Genomic DNA, 16977 nt, shown 5'->3' on the forward strand with positions numbered 1-16977 from the left:
AAATCACAGCTTATACAAAAACATTTAAATGTGAATGACCCCTGAGGGGTTTGTGACAAATGTAAAAAATCCAAAACCTTCTACAAACAACTTCTATAAGCACCAAAAAATTAAATCCCATCAGGTATGGTAGAAACAAGGGAAGATCTACAATTGCCTTTAAATGGATGGGAATCTGGCTACATATTGCTACGTGAAAGACCCTCTGCCATAGAATGCACCTACTAGAACAATTTTTATCTTTAAAATGAATCAGAGATACAGCCTCCTGAAGGAAAAAATGCACTCTCCATCCAGGCTTTGATATGTTTTATTGGAGCAAAATTTCAATAAAGGTGGCTTTTATTTACAGAATTTAATGTGTGTGGGGACTGTCCAAGCCACTTGGACCCAGGTGAAGATAATCATTAAGCCTGTTTATGTATTCTCTTATTTTCAATTTGCATACAAAAAAAGCTTGCTTCACATTCAAAAAAACCCCAATATCATAAATGGCAAACCCTCCCTCACCCATCCCTTAATTAAATATAAACACAGTTTCAAAAAACAATTTAGATTGGTTTAATCTTGAAATGTAATCCAATAAGACTAAAAACTAAACATTTCAGGTCCTGTACCAAATAGTAAAATACTCGAAGGCCTTCAGGATCCCTAAAATTTAAAAAGATAAAAGTTACTTTTTTCTTCCTAAAATGAAACAACATAATAGTACAAATTAATTCCTAAAACAAAACAAAGACCAAAAACCTAAAACAATTACATTAAAGGAATTTTGAAGAGAAAGAAAGCATTTTCTGATAACTAAAATGGATAACCTGAACAATTCCCATCTCTATCTTTTCTGTAATTAAAAAATACATAAATTTCTTCATCAGTATTCATTTCATATTTAAAGTGTTTATTTCCTTATAAAAAATAACATTTATGCATCACAAAAATGTTTAAGGCAAATAAAATTATAAAGATAGAAAAAAGAAACTCAATACTATATAATGTCATTCCTCATGGAATAATTATAAATATTTTGGTATTTCTCTAATATTTTTCATAATTAAAATCATTTACTGTGGCCTTTTAAACATTACTTTTTCCATTACATTAAAAAAAAAGTCACAAATAATTTTTAATTAATTTAGCAAATCTCTCCTTGTTAGCATTTGGATTTTTTTTCCAATTATCACTAAGGTTTTAATGAACATCTTTATGAATAATAAAGTTTTTTCATTATTTCAGAGTACTTCCCAGGATAGATGAATGCTCAGAAATGAAATCAGTTGGACAAAGATAAATGAAAAATATTAACAGCTTTTGATGCATATTATCAAATTGCTTTCCAAAAAACACTGTAACAATTTACAATCCCAGTAGGATACAAATGCCACATCCTCACCAACTATGGGAAAACAGATGTGATAGTTTAAAAGTATCTCGCCAGTCTTCATATATGAACATAGCCTTTTGTATCCAGTAGTTATGCATTAATTCCTTTCTCCTTTCCTCTATAGATTATAAAGCACCTATTGTGTGCCAGGCATTGCACTAACTTTGAGATACGGCAAGGTTCTCAGGGAGCTTACACTGAAACCAGTTAAGCAAACAAATAAATTATTACAATTTAGGGGGATAGGAAAAAGACACTATAAGAACATTTTGAGGGGAAAGAGTGGAAAGAAATAATTGGAGGCAGAGAGATTTTTCAGACAATGGTTATGTGGTACCGCACTTACAGAGCTTGGGAAGACACAGGTAGCTAAAGCCATACTTAAGCTATACTGGGGCTTTTTCCATTTCTTTCAAGTATTAAATCCAAGGAGGAGAATGATGTTATATGGGACTAATAAGGCTGATAAATCCAATAAGGATTTCTTTTAAATTTTGTGATGCTGTGTCCAGATTAAGATTATTTTTGGCAATCAGTAAAATATACCACTAACTTCTTTGATAACAAGTCTTCACTACTATAAAAATGAGGATTACATATACATAATGAACTGATACAGGTTGCAATTAAAATAATCTTACCAAACTGGCTATGGTTCTAAAATGAGCCCCTCTAATAAATTATGTCAATTTAGTCAAAATGCTTTAACATACTCACTTTGACTGATTGACATCAATAAGAGAACCTATTTTTGATGTGGTAAAAGAAATGTGTTCATCTCCAATTACAATTTCAAGCTCCTGAAAAAAATAAAACAGAGAAATGTAGTTAATATAAAAATCCATCTCACAAGATATATGTATTCTTGCTACCAAGAAGTCCCAATTTTAGCTGCAAGTTTTCTAGCCATCATAGAGGAGGAAAAAAAAAACCAAAAACGAAACGACATGGTAGCTATAAACTATGTAAAATAAAAAAAAAAAAATCTCATCAGCTCCTCAGGTGTCCCCAATATTAGGATGACTCAAGAATTGCTTTCCAGGGACTTCTCTGGTGGCACAGTGGTTAAGAATCCGCCTGCCAATGCAGCGGACACAGGTTCGAGCCCTGGTCCGGGAAGATCCCACATGCCGTGGAGCAACTAAGCCCACGCACCACAACTACTGGAGCCCGCGCACCCAGAGCCCGTGCTCCGCAACAAGAGAAGCCACAGCAATGTGAAGCCCGTGAACCACAATGAAAAGTAGCCCCTGCTCGCCGCAACTACAGAAAGCCCACGCGCAGCAACGAAGACCCAGCGCAGCCATAAATAAATAAATAGAAATAAATGCAGATGTTAAAAAAAGAGAGAAATAACGGAAAAAAAGAGAAAAAAAAAAAGAATTGCTTTCCAGAGATCTCAAAAAGATGATGCTATCAAATGAATGATATACTTACGAGTGACAGAGAAATGTTTCTTATGTGAGTAAAACTAGTAATATGGGTATAAGCCTATTTTTAATATAATAAATACAAACACATTTACCCTTTCTACAAGGCTCTACAAATAAACTGCATATTAATAACAGTACTACTTAGCACCCACTATGTGTCAGGCCTGGTGCTAGGGACTTTACAAACATTCTCTGTAATCCCTAAAATTGGACTAATAAAGCCTACCCTTCTCAGGTCAGCTTTACTTGCCTAATTTTACAAATGTGAAATCCAAGACTCATAAAACAGAGGAAAAAAACTGTTGATGTAGAACCACGAGTAAGTGATGGTACTAATATTTGATTCATACTCTTTTGACTTCACAAAACAATTAAAATTAAGAACTAGTAAAACAAATATAACATAATATAGATACTTCTAGTGTGCCAAAATTAAGTATAAATTTTTCTCCATATTTTATCTGCAAATCTAAAATGAAAAAGTAAGAGGCTATGTCTGTAGTGATTTTTCAGTTTAAATTAACAGATGACCTTAAAGACACTCCTAGCTATGTATTTGAGCAGAAAATCTAATTATGTACAGTTTATGGCACACACAAAATGGAGAATTAAATAAGACTCTCAAACAATCGTAAAATCTTTGACTTAAAGATCCAACAGACAATTTCTGGAGCATGAGTAATCCTCCCCACTAACCAAAACACATGAACACATCATCAAGTGGGTAGATGAAAACACTGTTCTCTCCCTGAGTCTAAAGAGATAATAAAAGGTTTGTTGCTATTTTTAATGCAAACGTATATATGTATAAAACAAACAGATCTAAATTTACTTCTTAAAAGTGTTTGCAGTGCATAAAATAAATACTGTTAACTATTACCTTTGCTTTCCTAAATAATATTTCTTTAAAGAGAAGTGTTAAGTTACTGCTACAGAGAGTCAGCATCTATTAGATTTCGCCACATTTTCTTCTAGTCAAAGAAGTTGTTATACAGTATAATCCTCGGGAATATACAAAAGCGAAATTAAATGTTTCTTCCTCCTGGGGTCATATCTCATTTCTCCAACAGGTGAAAAGACCCAATTCAGAAATCAAACTGGCTTTCTACAGAGTGAAATTAGGCCTTCAGAGCTCTTCAGCAGCCCATCGATTTTTCTGAAGGGAATATGAGAGGCAAAGGCAACGGTCAGTTGGAACAAAGAAACCAATCAAATCACTCTCTGGGGCATAAAGATGCAAGTAAGAACTTTCAAAGTTATAAATCTGGCGAAAGTGAATTTTACGTAGTCAATGAGAATTCTAATTCTCAAATTTAACAAACACTTGTGTTTTTTCCTACCTATTTTTATTTCCTAATAAAAGTAATTAACCAATAATAGCAATCATTTATAACACTGTGAAACATCTTAACTTTAGCTGGGGTGGCTGCAGAGAAGACTGTTCAGAAAGATGTCTAAAGTGACTCCTTTACTACTAGGCGGTAGCACAGAAAATGACGCCAAGTGAAATAAAATTATAAAGTATTTACCAGGTGCCTACTAAATGGAAAACCCAAGACTCAATGAGGAGCTATTCTAAATAAACAAGGAGAAACATAACAATTATATTAACAATTTTTAGTATTTATGCATTTAAAGAATTATTAAATACAAACCTGCCGGCCAACCCTGTCAGGGGGAGGCCACAAAGCATCATCTTCTTTTGTAATTTCACTGTCATCAATAATTCTCTTCAGTTCTTCCATTACACTCTTGTGTACATAAGCCTGAAAACAAGTTATAAAACTTTCAGTGTCTCTCTTTTTCTCAACACAACTCAGAAGGCAATAATAAAACAGAGTTACAAACCCTGAGTATTCAAATAGAATATTAAAGAAAAATTTAATTCTGATTCTAAAAGTACAACATGGGAAAGAATCATTCTTATGATTTTTCTTCACTCTCTTGCCCTTTCCTTTAAAACATATTTTTCCCTCTTCTCAACACCAGCCTCATCTTAAAACCTTGTATTCTGCCTTTGTAACACAGGACTCAAGTACCTCTGAGTGGTCAACACAAAATCTATGAGGTGAACAGTGACAAATACAAATACACAGCACAGTTAGTGCTTTGAACTTTTTCTTATACCTAACTTTTGAGACTTCCATTTAAAATTCATACCGTGTTTAAAACATAATTATCAATTAGTTTTAAATAATGAATAGAGTAAAAAGACAAAGTTAATTATAAAATGAATTAAATGATACACTTGAATGTGGGACTACAACTTAATATATTCAGATTGCTTCTTTTGTTGTTATCGATGCTACAATTAGAAGCCTTTTTCAATCGATACACTGGCTTCTTCTTTACAGCCTTAGATGTACTTTAAATATGTAAATAAAAACATAGACATGAGGGAAACAGGTTTAATATAAAAAATTACACATCTGTAAAAAACTTACCTCCTTTCTGATCATGACATCATTTTTATAATTGCTGTTGTTAGCATATCTAAGTTTTCCTGTGGGAAGTGGAAAAAAATTCAATCTATAACAGCAAAAACCGCTAAAATATAAAGAAATGACATCGTAAGCAATTTTGAAGGTAAAAATCATTTTATACTACTACTTTTATTAATATTTCCTCCCTCCTGGCATAAGATCAATGCTGAACATGTATTTGCTGTTAAGTTGGCTGAAGTTGAAGCCAGTCAACTTTTTAAACTCCATGCCTTCAATACAATTCCATATAATGGGAAGGTTATTTTCAAGGCCCATTTTTCTTAAGCTATGTCATGATCTAGACAGGGAATCTAAAAAAGGAACTAACACTTCTTCTAAAGTTTACATTACATGTCTTATTGGTGCTGAGTTACCCAGAACATTTAATCTAATCTGTAAAACAACCCTGAAAAGTATGTTTTATTCTCTCACATATTCATAGTTGAGAAAACAGAGTTAAGTAACTTGCCTGGGGTCACACAAGATTTAGACCTAGATCTACCTTCTTCCAATACACATGCTTTCCCCACTACTCCAAAATGTTCTTTTAATTATTTTCCTTCAAATTAATGTACTATGGCAATGATACTGTTTTAGAATTGTAATTAAGAAGCACACAAACTATAACTTCTGAATAAAAATTGACCAGTTTGTTACCTGATCTACAATTAATTTTGATGAATTCCCTAATGTCTGCTTCTCCTCATGGCTGGTCAGTTGCCCAGATACAGATGTATTGTGATAATGTGACCCTGATCCTCTAAAATGACAGGTTATCCTAATGAGGAGAAGCCCTTAGGAATCACTGTCTTTGGAACTCATCATTACTTATGGAAAGGTTGTGGAATGGTGTGCTGGCAGATGAGAACCAGTGATCTGGAATGAAATTTCCCTGATACTCTTAGACTACTTAATTTATGTGACTGGCTAAAAGTGATACAGACAAGATAAAAGTTGTTCACAGCCAAAGGCCCTGAAAACAGTATCACACAAAGAAAGAACAGATGGAGAATTCAGGTAAACTTGGCTCCTTAGTTAAATTTAGAAAAGACTTGGGGAGAACCAGAGAGGGTAAGGTGATTAAGGTTTCTAAATAATTGCAGAGCCGAAGTTACCCTGACTTCTACATGAAATGTGCGATGTTCCTCCCCTTTCCTAATATGTCATCCTCCCCTAATTTTTCTTTCATGCCTTCACAGAACTTTGTCCAAAGTATGAACGACAGCACTTAATATCTATACTGCCTTACGGTTAGTTTCATGTCTATGTCACCCACCAAGGTATAACTCCTTGAGGGGAAGTAAAGAGTCTTATGCATTACTATCCCTTCAATTTTTGTTTTTACATGTTGCCCAGCACATAATATGCATTCAAAAAAGAAAAGTCTATGCAGTGGGACTGTCGTTGTTACAATAAGAATTCAATATACAGTACAACCATCTAAAGAGAATCAGAGCTGTCCAAAGACAGAATTTGCTGCACTTTTCTTGGGCAGCAGGCAGTTTCACCTCATACGGCTCTCAGCAGTCTGACTCTTTTTTTCCCCTCAGAGACCAAGAAAAAAATCTACTCTCGTTTCAAGACTCACCTCAACTGTCACCTTCTCTAAAAAGACTGCCGACTCTTTCATGTAGAACTAACCACGCCCCTTCTTTATAGTCTTAATGCATCCTATAGGGAACACTGTATTTAGGCACCCCAAACACGGCATTACACTCATTTTTCTACACGTGGGGCTCCCCGCTTCAGAGCAGGCCTCATTCGTTTTTCTCGACATTTTGCCTTCCATACAGCGCCTGAATGAATAAAAAAGATGAATGGGCAGTCCGAAATTTACTGTTCACCGGAAGATTTTAAGCATCCATGCGTCCGCCGCGTGGTGGAGATGTTCTCACAAACGTTCAGGTATTAGGCAGATAAACTAGAGGGCCTTTAAGGTCCCTTCCGGTGAACTGATGCTAGGATTCTGAACTTTACTACAGGTAGTAAAGGATCGGCTTTTCTTTTAACTGACACCAATTTACTCTTTTATTCACAAAGCCAATGTACGCTTCCCATTTTCCTTAAGCTCCTCGGCCCTACTGCACACTCGCGAGCCCGCAGAGGCGCGCCCACCCACCCCAACTCCTCCGCGGCCTCTCCACGTCGCTTCCCCCTGCTCAGCACCGCGCTTCGTTGCCGCGGCCGCTTTTCTGCTCACCGTCCGGCCGAAACTCAAATTCCAGAAACTCGTGTCCAAACTTGCCCTTGTGCCCTACATAGTAGCGCAGGTAGAAATCGCTGGCCATAGCCATCCTTGTCGCCGAAAAGCCCGCCGAAGGCCCAGCCAACGTGCCGCCGGACGCCTGGCAGTGACGTCAGTCGCCCAGGATAAACGCGTCACTGCGGCATTTCCGCCTCCTGCGACCCCCCCCCCCCCCAGAGGAAAGCGGGAGGGCGGAGACTCGAGTGAGAGACCTGGAGGCGCGCGGGGAAGGGGCGGGCGGCAATGACCTGAACTTTACTAGGTTGGAAGCGTATTATTTTCAAAATTCAGTAGATCATATTCTATTAGGAAAGCACAGAAGTGTGAAAATATGAAAGCATTTGTTACGGGCTTGGAGCTAAAGTTTCGCAGTCGCTCTGACTTGTCGGGTCTCTGATTCTCGCGGCATCCGTGAGGTGGGTGTGGCCTTATTCCCCTGATTCGTGGAGTGAGTAAAGAGAAATCCCAGAATCAGAATGGCACATCGAGAATACAAACCCTTCTCCTGCTAGATTCCTAACACGGGCCTTTCCCCTTCAGACAATGATGGCTAGTTATCCGACACCTAGAAGCCAGTAGTAAAGACAAAGTAAAGAGAATTCATCAGACAGGAGGTCTGAAATTTTGAAAGGCACGTTGAAACTGAAAAATCTCTGGCAGTCATGATATAAAAGAATTCCTTTTAATAATAAAACTTATTCAGTAAGGGTTACTCTCTGGTGGCCTCTGGAGTTTTGGCACCTTGACTTAAGATCAAATGGTTCAGCCCGCGTTTCTTACCAGATAGAATTACACGGGGAAAGGGAAGGAGTGCTCATCTAGGATAGGTTTTGAAGGATGGGGAAAGGCAAGGTGAGCTTTACACAAAGCCTATTGTTCAGATATTATTCATTACCTTTCTTTTACCAACACACAGAATAATCCTGCCTGTTGGATGATTTTAACCTTCAGTGGGATTTGGTAGAAAGAGTGGCAGTCAGAAGACCTGGGATTCGTTCCCATCACGTATCTCTACCTAACCGTGGTTAAGACGCTATCTCTAAGCCTGTTTATTCGTCAGCCAAACGAATAGACTACAATAAACTTTGTCAAGCTCAAAGAACTGTTGAAAAGATCAGATGAGATAATGCATGTCAAATAAGATTTAGAATTTATAAAACATTATATAATGAGTTATAACGGGCATTTCCTACATGCCAGAAATTGTTGGGCACTGGTAATTAAAAAAGAGCCCTTTGCACTTGTAGTCTAGGAAACAAACATGTAGACACATGCCCAAGGAAGCAAATGCTATAAGGAAAAAAAAAATCTTTTTAATGCTGGTAATACAGCAGAGGACACAAGTCACTTTACTGGGGAAGTTGAAGAAAGGGGAAGTACCAGGGAAGGCTTGTGACAAGATGTGCTATTTGAGTTGGACCTTGTTGGGTAAATTCAGTATATGTTCAGAGGGATGGAAAAGCAAATAGCCTGAGCAAAGGTGCAGTCGTGTTACAATGCATGCCTTGGGAAAGCCAAGCATTTCAGTATAATTAGAACACAAAGTTCATGGAAGTGGAATAACCAGAAAAGCAGACTGGGCAGGTTATGTTGAGTCTGTATTAGCAATTGTATAACTGTCAATATAGAAAACTATATTAACCATTGTATAAATGTTAATATAGAAAAATTATTCAGTTCCAATATAGGCTGCCATTATGGAAAATATACAAGAAACATAAAGCACCATCCCTCATCACTAGGGTGATGAACCATTCCAGTCTGCCCAGGACCAAGGAGTTTCCTAGGATGTGGGACTTTCCGTCTTAAAACCTGGAACTTCCCAGGCAAACTGGGATACGTCAGTCACTGTACTTACCACAAAAATAATCCACAGAAACTTGATCATAATATTCCATAATATCTCTGAAAATATAGGCAGTAATCCATTTGTTTTTTGTAGGGAGCCTCATGCAATCTTTGGATTTCCTAATGCATTTTCTTCCCATTTTTCGCAAATGTGCCAAGTGTTCACGCTTACCTAAGTAGAGCTACAGGTACCAGGTCTGTGACTGTGTAAATAGAGCTTATGGAATGCACAGGGTTAAGATTTTTATCTGTAACCAATTACTGTCTTTATCCCCTAAAAAGACATCTGAGCTCAAGACTAATCCTCTCTAACCCTATCTGTTTTTAAGATGAAATGTGAAAATATACTTACTCAATCCTTCCTACAATTAACAAAAAAAAAAAAGAAAAAAAAAAAGCCAAACTGTACATCTCTTGTGTCACTGTAAAGATTGGAAAGTGGTAAAGCATTTGCGTGTTGTGGTCTTCTTGGATGTTATACACCAGAGCTATGGAAAGTTTCTGAATGGCTATTGAGCACTTGAAATGTGGCTGGTGAGACTGAGGAACTGAATTTTTATTTTTAAATATTATTTAATTTGTGTGAACTTAATATTTAAATAGCCAGACATGTCTAGTGGCTATCATTTTGGACAATAAAGTTATATAAGAACCATTTTATATGCTTTTACATGGGCTGGAAACAGAAAATATTTTTGGAACATTGAGAAATCTCAATCTCAATGGCTGTAGGCTTCAAATTAGGACATACTTACTGGTAACAGCATAGTTTATTTATAAAAATAAATGTTTGGGCTGCTTAAATGAAGCCAAATGAAGAACTATTTCTGCCTTTGCTAATGCAATCTCTCTGTGGTTAGCTTCAAAAACCCTTGTGAAGTAATTAAGAAATAAACATTTCATTTTCCAACTCCAGCTGAAATGAAGCCTTAATGATTTAATCAAATACACATTATTCATTGATAAAATAATGATTTCCCATTGAAGTTTTTAAGTTTATTGCTTTCAACTTCATGATGACGAATCAAGTCAGAGGGCTAGGGTCAGAGATGATTATTTCTTCTAAGTGTTAATTTCATCTTTTAAATATTCTGATGTTTCCTATGTCTAAAATTCTCTCTTCCTTTGATCTCTCATGTCTGCTCTGTCCTCACACCTCTTTTGCCTTTTGCCCCACTATTTAAAATTATCGAATCATTCCTACTTACAATTTCCAGAAATATGTTCTGATTTTCTTGTGATAATTAGAGAAGATAGTTTTGTTTTTTAATTTTTATTTATTTATTTATTTGGCTGCATTGGGTCTTCGTTGCTGTGCGCAGGCTTTCTCTAGTTGCGGCGAGCAGGGGCTACTCTTCGTTGCAGTGAGCGGGCTTCTCATTGTGGTGACTTCTCGTTGTGGAGCACAGGCTCTAGGCGCACGGGCTTCAGTTGTTGTGGCACGTAGGCTCAGTAGTTGGGGCTCACGGGCTTTAGAGCGCAGCCTCAGTAGTTGTGGCGCACGGGCTTAGTTGTTCCGCGGCATGTGGGATCTTCCCAGACCAGGGCTCGAACCCGTGTCCCCTGCACTGGCAGGCGGATTCTTAACCACTGCGCCACCAGGCAAGCCCAAAGATAGTTGTTGTTTTCATTTGTTTTCTTTATTTTATCAGTAGCTTTTGAATAGTTTTGATTTTGTATTTACAGACAAAAACTGTTAGGGCTAGCTCATTACATTAAATGGATCAGAGTAGTAAATCAAGAATATTATATGGTCTAAAAAATTATTCTAAGGTAATTGAAATGTTTTTAAATGTCAGAATGACTATGGTCTATTTCAGTCTTCATTCCATCCACCCACCTTTCTCACTTCCCTTCTGTAGCAGACTTCTCTGTTTTAACCATATATGTCTTTTAAACCAGTGGTCCCCAACCTTTTTGGCACCAGGGACCGGTTTTGTGGAAGACAGCTTTTGCACGGATGCGGGGTTAGGGGATGGTCAGGCGGTAATGCGAGCAGTGCGGAGCGAGGGGGAGCGGCAGATGAAGCTTCGCTGGCTCACCTCCTGCTGTGCGGCCTGGTTCTTAACAGGAACCGCGCCCCCCCCCAACCCCCGCAGGGGTTGGGGACCGCTGTTTTAAACCACTCAGTGGAGTTACTTTTTTTAATGAGAAAACCACCATCATGCAGAAACACCAAAACTTCCACACCATTGTTTCTCAAATATGTTCATATATGGTGAGTGAGCACTTGAAGCTATTGCTAGATTATTACGACATGATATATTCAATTCCATTATTCAAACTAATAATTTATCGAGCATATGACAATATTATATGCTTCTAACACATAGCATAACCACTAATTCTTATTTCCAATACAAGTAAAACCAGTCTGCTAAATTAAGCATAATAGGTGATTCTCCCAGTCTTCTACTGTATTTGATACACATTTATTTGTTTAAATGAGTCATGGTAGAGCAAAAATTTAACAACAGTTGTTACAGCAAGGTTAAGATTTAGAAGATTCTATTCACTTTTTCTTTAGCACGGTGAAAAATATTATTATTCAATTTTAATAGAAAATACCTAAAACTAGTGTTGTGCACGAACATGATTTGAGAACTACTGGTTCAGACTATTCTAAGTTGAATTACATTGTCAAGTTTCAATGAGACGTGGTTTCCAGGTGGGCATTTGCTCAGTTCCTAGCTATTTTGCAATTTTTTTTAACCATAAAGCATAAATTGGAAAAGCAAGACTGGGAGAGGAGGGAATCAAAACAATAAAACAAACCCTAACTTGGATTCAACTTGATTAAATGGTAAATATTTTCATTCTTTTTTCCATTCATTAGCTTGGGAATACCTGGTATGGCTGATAAGTCAAAGATGCCAGAAATATAATTCTCCTTTGGAAAAAGCCTGGCCAAGTGAGGGAAAGACCCAGTTTCCTCTGAATAAACAATTACTGTATCCAATGTTCCAGACCTATATCCAGAAAAACAAAGTTTAAAATGGCAATTGTCTGCTTCTTTGCCTCCTACCAAAACAAACATTAACATACAATGTGAGACAACTAGCAAAATATTTTAAAAATAAGATTTATTTCAATCAACTATACTCCAATAAAATTAAAAAATAATATTTCTTTATTTTACCAATTTTAATTTATATTGCATTTATTTTATACTGTGTATATTTTACATCTATATATAAATTATATAATTTTAGTAGGGTTGAGTGCTCAAAATATTTTTCCTAATAAAGATATGTAATTAAAAAAATGAGGGGCACCAATTTACTACCAAATAAGTGACTTGAAGGCTTGAGTCATTCAGGATTTGTCTTTATTTCTTCCATAGAAGCTAACTTTGAGCTTTGTGTGTGGTATACAATGAATAACTATTTGTAGAATTAATATTTTTTTCTCTTACATATTTTAAAGGCTGCTCTTTTCCATTGAGTCTATTTTTGTACATGGTGGGGATTTTGAGAAGTATTCCCTCTTGGATCATCTGATCTATTCCCAGACTGTTGGTAGAGTTGATTTTTATTATTCCTAATTTACCCCTGATGGATGAGTGTCGAGTGCTACTTTGAATATCATTGGTAAAGGTGAATTCATTATTTCCCTTGCAAAAAAAAAAAAATACAGCGTGAAAGAGCAATGCTCAGTTTCATCATGCACCACTCTCCTCCCACTTCACTATACCTCCCTCCCACTAGCCTCCTTGCAGTTCCTCAAACTGAGCTTTTTCTTGCCTCAGAGTTTTCACATATATAATCCTTCAACTGGAAGTCTCTTCTCCTCACTGTCAGGCTTACTCACCCATCCCTAAGGTCTCAGTCTAAATACCATTTTTTCAGGGAGGTCCCCATTTTATACTCCCTTCTACTACCCTATACTTTTTCTTCACAGCACTTATCACAGTTGTAATTAACAAATACCCACATAAATGTGTATATAGTGTCTCTTGCTTTCTAGACTGTAAGCCAAAGCTCTCCATTTCTTTTTATCCAACACCTAGCACAGTGTCTGGCACAGTTGTCCTTAACACTCTATTCTTTGAAAATAGTTGAATAAATAAATAAATATTTTGTAAATTTGACTTAAATGAACAGCTGAGAACAATGAGATTCCATAGGACTTCATCATTTTGTGCTGAGCCATTCTTCCTCCCTTCTCTCTATTGCTGCTTACCACGCATTTAAATTCTGTCTAGTCATTGTGGTATTCCTAGAGGTGCAAGAATCATTATTCAGTTGGGCGACTCATCATGACTCCATCAGGATTCTAACTTCTGCAAGTTTTTCAACTGCCAGTCATTTTCCTATAGCAGCCTTGGATGTCCCTTCTAGAGCATCCAAGGTATTGTTTAAAATCACAGACCACGTGTTCAACTGAACTGTCATTATCATGATATTTCCAGTATTTTGAACTAGTAGGAGATGACTGTCACCATCCACACGCTCACACAAAAATTACGACTTCCTCATTTCAGTCGAGTGGTATTTGTACCATCCCATCATCTTTAAGCATGTCCTCCCTTGCAGTGTGACTGACAGACTGAGGTTCTCTTCTTGGGCACCGTAGGTGTTAAATGACAAAGATATGAAAGATTCTAGGCTAGTAAGGATGAGAGTAAGGAAATTAACATTTATTGAGCACATAGTATGTGCCAGATACGGTACAAATATATCCTCTCATTCAATCCTCATGACAACTCTGTGAGGTAGGTAGCATCCCCTTTTCACACATGAGGAATCCCTTTTCTGACAACGTAGATTGCCTCTTGAATTTTTCTGTTGTCATTAGCTTTCATTTATCTACTGTTATCCTCCCTCTTGGAGAGATTTTGGCAACTGTATAACCTGAAAAGCCTACTTTCACTCAATAAATATGAATTTAATGAAATAAGTTTCACAGAAGATCACTGGATGATTGAAAATGGGAACCTATCATCCTTCCATCTCAGGTTACATCCTTTTCTAGCCCTTTTAAAGACGTCCTTGCCTACTAAGCACTTTTGCTTGACTTCCATATTTCCCATTTATTAAATACACAGTGTATTCATCATCGACCCAATCGACCCTCTGGGCTCAGTCTCCCTAGTCTCATAGGGGCCAGGAAGCCAGACTGTTGAAAAGTACATGTTGAATGTTCTTAATCATGAAATGACCCCGCCAGCTTCTAGTTAAAATAGTACCAACAGGGTTCACCTACCTCAGAATTAGATCAAAGGGGACCATATTTCTCCTATATACACCTTAGGGGGAGCTCAGAAGTCTTTCTTAATGGTTCTCCTTCAGCCCTGCATGAACGGACCAGGAATGAAGTCCTGTATGTCCTTCCTCCCCCTTCTCTCTGAAGGATGACCTTGGTCCTCATCTATACTCCTGAGCAAGTAGAACCTTCAATTTTCTTCTCATCAACTCCTTTATCAGCTTTCTCTTCCCTCATTTGATTCCAATTTTCTGGACCTTATAATAGTCTAGATAAAAGCATGTTTCAAAGGAAACCAGCCTGTGGTGGGAGGGACCAGCTTATCTGTGCCATGCTGCGACAAACACTGCAGACTTGTAAAACCTGCCTTGCATTGACATGGTCCATCCCATCTACCCTGCATCTTCAGTACTGGGATAACAGAAATGAAACTGTACTTCTCAGTCTCGAGGGTATATGCTGCGTGCAGCCTCATCTAGCATCATTTCAGGTTTCTGGGGAAATGTGTAGGGGAAGATGCAGGATCCATGTCCCATTCCTCCCTTTATGTCCCACTAGAAAGTCTTGTCTCTGTTCTTGGAGGAATTGGTTCCAAGAGTATATGATCTCCCAAAAATGTGTGCTGCCCCAGGATCTTCAAAGGATGCTATAGCTATAGGAGAGACTCTCCACACTGACGCCTGCCACAGCTGCGTACAATTCAGGCACCACCAATTCTGGTACTTGCAACACAGCCTTGTCATTGGCAGTTCGAGCGGCAGTTTCTAGGCGTGAGTGTAGCTCTCTAAGTGAGGGGCGGCTGTCCTCACTCCAACGCCAGCAGGACTTCATGAGACCGTACCTGAAAGGAAAACAAGAGAAACAAGAGAAACTGTCTCGTCTCCTAACAAACCTTAACAAAAGAAACCTATGAGTCTTTAACCTACTTCTCACTGCTGTGTCCCACATGCTTCCCAGAGAATACTGTTCCTTCTCATCCTCCTAATGCTAAGTCTCTTAATACCATCTTCTCAACAGGACCCTTTTTATAAAAGGAATGACTAAATATTTCTTAAACTACAATCAGTATGACAGAACAGGTTTTTTTCCCATTAGATTACCAAAAACTCTTAAGTGTTTTCATCTTACATGTTACTAATTTGCATCACTCCCAACCATTGCTATAACTTATCTACCAGTATGAGCTACATTACAGCAAGGAAAATAAGAAGGTATGGAATAATACGATTCATACTAATTTCATATAATGTAATTAGATGGTTCCTTCCTTTAATCCAGGTCATTTCCCCCCTTTATTACTTAGCTTCTCCAGGAAATTGCCTTAATCGAGATAGAAGTACTTACCACCTTTAATCTGTCTTTGCTTCAATCCAGTTTCTAGAGAATTTACAACATAGCCTGTTTTCAAACACTCTTCATCAAGTCTCATTCCTGCCCAAGAACCTACAGTGATTTACCACTGCTCACCATATAAAGTCAACATCCCACCCCCTAGCTTCTTAGCATATAGTTCTTGCCTAACTGAAGCCCTCTCCTCCTGACAAGTCAGTGTCTTGCTATGCCCTAGATGTGGTTAGTAACACCCAACTCTGTCTTTGCTCATGCTCTGCCCAATTCCTTGAATATCCTTTCCTACAGATTTAAGTCTCAATTCCTTTCCTTATAAACCTCAGCATGCACTGTGTTCCCCACACTCTTTAATGTTGTACGATGAGACTTTGTAGAAGATGCTACTTTAATAATCCTGCTAATGTTTTACCAAGAACTTACTTATTATAAATGGCATGGTAGGGGAACTTAACATGCATTATTTCATTGTAGCCTCACAATAATTTTGAGGTAGGATTATCATTATACCTATTTTAAAATAAGTACACAACACACAGTAAAGTAGTAGGACTAGGACTGAACGTGTGTCTTTTTGACTCTGAGATGAATCTGAGCTTTTAACCATTCTACTTATTGCCTCAAACTTTATGTTGATTTTCTTGTTGTTTCTGACATCCTTCTTCAAGACCAGGTACTTTATCAGTTAAATGTCTCTCCCCAGTATCAAGGACAGACTTTTATACACATAAAGCCTATGAGAAATATTTGTCAACAACTTCATTCTAGTATGCCCAGCCAGTATCACTATACTGTGTGTATGTGTGTGTATATACAGATAAAAATATATGTCAACAGTTATGATATTTAACAGTTTTAACATGCTTGATGCTGTAACTGTTTAATGTTGGGAAACCCAGGTGCTGGAAATTTACCCTTTCAGTGCTGAAAAATTTACAAAATAGCAACAATTTTAATAGAAATGTATATTAATATATTAACTCCTGTCTTCTTAAAAATAATCTAACCTTTTCTTATGTTCTATAACAACCTTTT

General features: G+C 37.3%; 2 protein-coding genes across 5 annotated transcripts in view; both read right to left on the reverse strand.

Annotated features, from left to right (window-relative positions):
• Positions 1-294: 294 nt before the first annotated feature.
• Positions 295-7657, reverse strand: MAGOHB (mago homolog B, exon junction complex subunit). The gene is made up of 5 exons (XM_004281147.3): positions 7498-7657; positions 5259-5317; positions 4470-4580; positions 2099-2181; positions 295-651 (listed from the first exon to the last, which is right to left on the reverse strand). The coding sequence occupies exons 1-5, from the start codon at positions 7589-7591 to the stop codon at positions 552-554; spliced, it is 447 nt and encodes a 148-aa protein (XP_004281195.1). The 5' UTR covers positions 7592-7657; the 3' UTR covers positions 295-551.
• Positions 7658-12701: 5044 nt separating this feature from the next.
• The window catches only part of STYK1 (serine/threonine/tyrosine kinase 1), a 51924-nt gene continuing 47648 nt past the window's right edge, over positions 12702-16977 (reverse strand). For all 4 annotated transcript variants that reach the window (XM_033408121.2, XM_004281146.3, XM_049694948.1 and 1 more), the window contains one exon: positions 12702-15436. In XM_033408121.2, coding sequence (XP_033264012.1) covers positions 15232-15436 — 205 coding nt within the window. In that variant the 3' untranslated portion in view covers positions 12702-15231. The remainder of the gene's footprint in view (positions 15437-16977) is intronic.

This window comes from Orcinus orca, chromosome 11 (genome assembly GCF_937001465.1).
Source record: "Orcinus orca chromosome 11, mOrcOrc1.1, whole genome shotgun sequence".
Lineage (NCBI taxonomy): Eukaryota > Metazoa > Chordata > Mammalia > Artiodactyla > Delphinidae > Orcinus > Orcinus orca.

Bases quoted from the DNA above. Each gene is read 5' to 3' on its own strand.
- MAGOHB (XM_004281147.3), bottom strand. From the start codon at position 7,591: ATGGCTATGGCCAGCGATTTCTACCTGCGCTACTATGTAGGGCACAAG. The intron at 4,581-5,258 runs GTAAGTTTTTTA...ACTTGTTTTCAG, and splicing joins ATGTCATGATCAGAAAGGAG to GCTTATGTACACAAGAGTGT. The intron at 2,182-4,469 runs GTTTGTATTTAA...TATTTTTTTCAG, and splicing joins CTGACAGGGTTGGCCGGCAG to GAGCTTGAAATTGTAATTGG.